The following is a 7315-nucleotide window of genomic DNA, read 5'->3' as shown; positions in this document are numbered from 1 at the left end:
CCACACATGATCTGCCACATAAGATATACTAAACAGGTAACGGAGTTTACAATGCCTCATTGTCTGTTTCAAGATCTCATCGTTTGATACAAAACTGACACAGTACATGTATGCATTTATACTTTAGTGATTTGGAATGTTTAGCTTGTTTGTATCACAGCCCTTAGTTACCAGATAAATGTTATAAATAATATGTAGTTCCGGTCATATACATATTTTTGTGGAGAAACTTCACGATATATTATCCTATCATTTCAAGCAGCGCTGGTGTTGTGATGTCGGTCCAAGACAACCTGAGGATGACACCATCCTCAGCAACTCTCCTCCAGAAATCCTCTCCTGCGTGTGGTCCAGGCCGATGTAGCTCGAAGCTCGCCCTCAGGAGGCTGTTCTCTGGCTCGACGCTCCTGCTGGTGGTTGTGTGTGGCGTAGTGCCTACTGCAGGGAGCACTGCTTGGTCCGCCAATAGCAACTTAACAGCAGTGATCTATTCACTCTTGAACTATTCAAACTCAGCCACGAGCGCTGCTCCCGTGACCACTGGAAAGTCTATCGCTGCTACTGTAGTCAATGGCACTACGACTGCTGCTTCTGTGGTCAATGGCACTACGACCGCTGCTTCTGTGGTCAATGGCACTACGACCGCTGCTTCTCTGGTCAATGGCACTACGACCGCTGCTTCTCCGGTTAATGGCACTACAACCGCTGCTTCTCCGGTCAATGGCACTACGACCGCTGCTTCTCCGGTCAATGGCACTATGACCGCTGCTTCTCCGGTCAATGGCACTACAACCGCTACTTCTCCGGTTAATGGCACTACGACCGCTGCTTCTCCGGTCAATGGCACTACGACCGCTGCTTCTCCGGTCAATGGCACTACAACCGCTGCTTCTCCGGTCAATGGCACTACAACCGCTGCTTCTCCGGTTAATGGCACTACGACCGCTGCTTCTCCGGTCAATGGCACTACGACCGCTGCTTCTCCGGTCAATGGCACTACAACCGCTGCTTCTCCGGTCAATGGCACTACAACCGCTGCTCCGGCCAATGAAACTACGACTGCAGCTCCTCCTGTCAATGATACTACGACCACTACTAGTGCTCTTGCTGTAACAACAACTTATACCACTCCACAGACGACGAAAGCAGGTAAGGAACCACAAATATCAATGAAGTGCCGACCATAAGCCTGCCATGACCAGAAATTACAAGAATTGTAAATAAACCCAAAATACGATTTTGTATTGGATGACATTATGTAACAAGGATGGTTGTGAGTGCATTCTGAGTATGCGTCGGTGCTAAAGAGAGACTGTACTGTCCATCAGGTGACACATGCTGGTGGAACCTGACGACGAGGATGTACAGCGTGCCGCCCACCCTCTTCCTTGACTCAACCGTACACTACTTGCCCCTTCTTGGCCTGCTGTCGGTAAGCTGACTGTGCTGCCATCTGGGTCCCACTTGGTGAAGGTCTTGGTCCCCTGCTGCCGGTAAGGTGACTGTGCTGCCATAGGGGTCACGCTAGGTGACTGACCTGCTAGTAGTAGTCTGCTCTGCATTGATATTGCTAGGAGTAAACATTGTCATAACCTACACAATAAACCAGAAACCAATATGTCCAGGTCATAAAACAACAGGTTCAGACTAAGGAGCAACAGGTTAAGACTAAAGAGCAACAGGTTCACATTAAAGAGCAACAGGTTCAGATCATAGAGCAACAGGTTCACAACGTAAAGTAACAAGTTCAATCCATAAAACAACAGGTTCAGACCACAAAGCTACAGGTTTACATCATAAAGCAATAGGTTCAGCACATAAAAAGAGATTCAGATCATAAAGCAATAGGTTCAGACCATAAAACAAGAGGTTCAGGTCATAAAGCAATAGGTTAGGAGTAGTGAAGTTGAGGACTCAGACCGTGCACGAGCACCGGGGCAGGTGCCACCCAGGTGAGCACGGAGCGATCCGACTCAGGGCGGCGAGTGGTGCCCCGCTCGCACGGTCTACATCATGTGTTTAATGGGGTGTGTGGTTAGGATAGGGTGGCCATGTGTAGCAGGTGTGTATGTTAAAGTGATAGTCAGGGGTGTGTGTTGAAAGTACACGTTTTGCAAGTGTAAAGTTGTATTGGTGTGCGTGTATGCTTAGAGTCAAGCATAGGGTCTCTAAATCTAAGCATGTGGAACAGGTGTGAAGGAGTTGGGAGTAAGAAGGATACCTTCGCGAGAGGTGACGTGCTCGCTGCGTGTCCTTTCTTGCTCTGAGTGGGGGGGGAGGGCTTCTCGCTCGCATGCTGGCAACACCCGGCATCACCAGGCCTAGGAGACCAGGTGCCGTATGTGGTGGTTAGGTTAGGGTTGTCGAGAAGGGGGAGTATAGGGAATGGGATGTGTGATTCTCTCTCTCTTTCATCTTCAGTAAGAGTATGGAGAAGCGTGTGCATAGAAGTGTATGATAGACAGATAGATGGAATAATGTATTAAGGTGTGGAAGGAATACTCACATAGGTTTTGTAGTACCTGAGGCATCTTCAGGTCATCTGGCTTCCCTCACCAACTCTTTCTGGAGCCTGAGAGAGTGAGATGGATGGGCGTGAGGGTATGGAACATCCTAAAACACTTAACACTCGGTTAAGGGCATCATAACAATGTTCTGATGTCTTGAGAATCGCAGAGGCTGTGCACGATCTTTCACTCAGTCTCGGAGAGTTAAAACCACACATTAACCTAAGTACCTCTTTTTGGATGTAGTGAGGAGGGTGTTGTGTATTGATGCAATCAAATATATATTTTAAACAGAGAACTTAAACAATAAAAACTCAGTAACGCTATGAGGTTAAGATGTAGGCTGCTCCGTAGGAGACTTTCGGGTAGGCTGCTTCATGGAAGACTTTCAAGTAGGCTGTTCTATGAGTTTCATATCTGAATGATTCGTCTATAGAAACACTTTACTTTCGTTCCACTAAAAAGTTTGGAGATGTGTGTATGGGGTAGTGTAATATACTAGATAGATGTATGGAATATGGAAAGATAGATTAATTAAGTATTAAGGTGAAGATGACACTCCCAACGGCACCACTCACCGCCCTGACTCGGATCGCCCCACGCTCACCTGGACAGATGCTCGCGCACGGCCTGCATCCTCACCTTCACTACTCTTCAGGCCATAGAGCAATATGTTCTTAAGAGTTGTTCACTGAATCCTGTGACAGGCGTGTTATGTTGTCAGGGCCCAAACGGATCTGTGGTAACGGTGCAGTGTGACCCGGGAACGTTCGTGATCTTCCTGGAGGGGGAGCCGAGGGTGCCAGACCCCAGGGCGCCGTGGTGCTGCAGTGTGCCTCTGGGGCGTGGCTGCTGGCCCAGCCTGACTACACCCTCCCGAGCTTGGAGGCCGCCTTCCTCCCCGGCTGCACTTCCCGTGAGTGCCGTGTTGCAGGGCGGAACACCTCTCAACGCTTGGCCTCTCAACCTAAGGATGGTTATTAGGCCTGTCAACCTTTCCAGGGTTTCTATGCGTCTTTTCTCTCTCTGTCTCTTTGCCACTGTCTCCGTTCCACTCATTTATATATATATATATATATATATATATATATATATATATATATATATATATATATATGTCGTACCTAGTAGCCAGAACTCACTTTTTGGCCTACTATTCAAGGCCCGATTTGCCTAATAAGCCAAGTTTTCCTGAATTAATATATTTTTTCTAATTTTTTTCTTATGAAATGATAAAACTACCCATTTCATTATGTATGAGGTCAATTTTTTTTTATTGGAGTTAAAATTAACGTAGATATATGACCGAACCTAACCAACCCTACCTAACCTAACCTAACCTAACCTATCTTTATAGGTTAGGTTTGGTTAGGTAGCCGAAAAAGTTAGGTTAGGTTAGGTTAGGTAGGTTAGGTAGTCGAAAAACAATTAATTCATGAAAACTTGGCTTATTAGGCAAATCGGGCATTGCATAGTAGGCTGAGAAGTGCGTTCTGGCTACTAGGTACGACATATATATATATATATATATATATATATATATATATATATATATATATATATATATATATATATATATATATATATATATATATGTGTATGTATATGTATGTCAATCTCTCTCTCTCTCTCTCTCTCCCCCCCATGCCCAGAAGATGCTTGAGTAACTTTCAGTTAACGTTAGTGAGGTTCAATCCATGAGTGCCGTGGTGACGTAACAATCTCTCTTATCGAAGTTGAATCAATGTTGAACTAATACTATTACGTTTATTCAAAGTCCATAACAGTCGTAAGATCTGTTTTTTTAACAAGCTATGGACAATGACACCCACATTCCATACATCACAGGCGTCTCTGGGGTTGGGGATATTAGCTGCTCCTTCAGGAGGGGCATGGGGGGGGGTGTGAACCCCATCCACCCTGTGACACTCCCATACAATCACAGGTCATCCTGCAAAGTTTAGTGAGGCTAACCCAAAGCATCTGGCCCCCAACCTCATGCTTGACCATGACTAGTGGTGATGGGGCATGAACTATGGGAGACACTAGTGGTGACGGGGACACACACTAGTGGCGACGGGGGACACACACTAGTGGTGACGGGGACACACACTAGTGGTGACGGGGACACACACTAGTGGTGACGGGGGACACACACTAATGGTGACGGGGGACACACACTAGTGGTGACGGGGGACACACACTAGTGGTGACGGGGACACACACTAGTGGTGACGGGGACACACACTACTGGTGACGGGGGGCACACTAGTGGCGACGGGACACACACTAGTGGTGACGGGGGACACACACTAGTGGTGACGGGGACACACACTAGTGGTGACGGGGACACACACTAGTGGCGACGGGGGGCACACTACTGGTGACGGGGGGCACACTACTGGTGACGGGGGGCACACACTACTGGTGACGGGGACACACACTAGTGGTGACGGGGGGCACACTACTGGTGACGGGGGGCACACTACTGGTGACGGGGGGCACACTACTGGTGACGGGGGACGGGGGGCACACTACTGGTGACGGGGGGCACACTACTGGTGACGGGGGGCACACTACTGGTGACGGGGGGCACACTACTGGTGACGGGGGGCACACTACTGGTGACGGGGACACACTACTGGTGACGGGGGCACACTACTGGTGACGGGGGACACACTACTGGTGACGGGGGGCACACTACTGGTGACGGGGGGCACACTAGTGGTGACGGGGACACACACTACTGGTGACGGGGGGCACACTACTGGTGACGGGGGACACACACTAGTGGTGACGGGGACACACACTAGTGGTGACGGGGGACACACACTAGTGGCGACGGGGACACACACTACTGGTGACGGGGGACACACACTAATGGTGACGGGGACACACACTACTGGTGACGGGGGGCACACTACTGGTGACGGGGGACACACTACTGGTGACGGGGGGCACACTACTGGTGACGGGGGGCACACTACTGGTGACGGGGACACACTACTGGTGACGGGGGGCACACTACTGGTGACGGGGGACACACTACTGGTGACGGGGGGCACACTACTGGTGACGGGGGGCACACTAGTGGCGACGGGGACACACACTACTGGTGACGGGGGGCACACTACTGGTGACGGGGGGCACACTACTGGTGGACGGGGGGCACACTAGTGGTGACGGGGACACACACTACTGGTGACGGGGGGCACACTACTGGTGACGGGGACACACACTACTGGTGACGGGGACACACACTAGTGGTGACGGGGGGCACACTACTGGTGACGGGGGGCACACTACTGGTGACGGGGGCACACTACTGGTGACGGGGGCACACTACTGGTGACGGGGACACACACTACTGGTGACGGGGACACACACTACTGGTGACGGGGGGCACACTACTGGTGACGGGGGGCACACTAGTGGTGACGGGGACACATACTACTGGTGACGGGGGGCACACTACTGGTGACGGGGACACACACTAGTGGTGACGGGGGGCACACTACTGGTGACGGGGGGCACACTAGTGGTGACGGGGACACACACTACTGGTGACGGGGGGCACACTACTGGTGACGGGGACACACACTAGTGGTGACGGGGGGCACACTACTGGTGACGGGGGGCACACTACTGGTGACGGGGACACACCTAGTGGTGACGGGGGGCACACACTACTGGTGACGGGGGGCACACTACTGGTGACGGGGACACACACTACTGGTGACGGGGGGCACACTACTGGTGACGGGGACACACACTAGTGGTGACGGGGGGCACACTACTGGTGACGGGGGGCACACTACTGGTGACGGGGGGCACACTACTGGTGACGGGGACACACACTACTGGTGACGGGGGGCACACTACTGGTGACGGGGACACACTACTGGTGACGGGGACACACTACTGGTGACGGGGACACACACTAGTGGTGACGGGGGACACACTACTGGTGACGGGGGGCACACTACTGGTGACGGGGGGCACACTACTGGTGACGGGGACACACACTAGTGGTGACGGGGGGCACACTACTGGTGACGGGGGGCACACTACTGGTGACGGGGACACACACTACTGGTGACGGGGGGCACACTACTGGTGACGGGGACACACTACTGGTGACGGGGACACACTACTGGTGACGGGGGGCACACTACTGGTGACGGGGACACACACTACTGGTGACGGGGACACACACTACTGGTGACGGGGACACACACTACTGGTGACGGGGGGCACACTACTGGTGACGGGGACACACTACTGGTGACGGGGACACACACTACTGGTGACGGGGGGCACACTACTGGTGACGGGGACACACTACTGGTGACGGGGACACACTACTGGTGACGGGGGGCACACTACTGGTGACGGGGACACACACTACTGGTGACGGGGACACACACTACTGGTGACGGGGGGCACACTACTGGTGACGGGGACACACTACTGGTGACGGGGGACACACACTACTGGTGACGGGGACACACACTACTGGTGACGGGGGGCACACTACTGGTGACGGGGACACACACTAGTGGTGACGGGGACACACACTACTGGTGACGGGGGGCACACTACTGGTGACGGGGACACACTACTGGTGACGGGGACACACACTACTGGTGACGGGGGGCACACTACTGGTGACGGGGACACACTACTGGTGACGGGGGACACACACTACTGGTGACGGGGACACACACTACTGGTGACGGGGGGCACACTACTGGTGACGGGGACACACACTACTGGTGACGGGGACACACACTACTGGTGACGGGGGG

The 7315-nt window shown here is 52.4% G+C and overlaps 1 protein-coding gene across 1 annotated transcript; it reads left to right on the top strand.

Annotated features, from left to right (window-relative positions):
• The first annotated feature begins 299 nt into the window (after window positions 1–299).
• LOC138359120 (spore coat protein SP65-like) lies at window positions 300–1187 on the top strand. The gene has a single exon (XM_069317836.1). The coding sequence runs from the start codon at window positions 300–302 to the stop codon at window positions 1185–1187; it is 888 nt and encodes a 295-aa protein (XP_069173937.1).
• The last annotated feature ends 6128 nt before the right edge of the window (window positions 1188–7315 follow it).

Source organism: Procambarus clarkii, chromosome 89 (genome assembly GCF_040958095.1).
Source record: "Procambarus clarkii isolate CNS0578487 chromosome 89, FALCON_Pclarkii_2.0, whole genome shotgun sequence".
Classification (NCBI taxonomy): Eukaryota; Metazoa; Arthropoda; class Malacostraca; order Decapoda; family Cambaridae; genus Procambarus; species Procambarus clarkii.
This window is presented reverse-complemented; position numbering and strand designations above follow the sequence as displayed.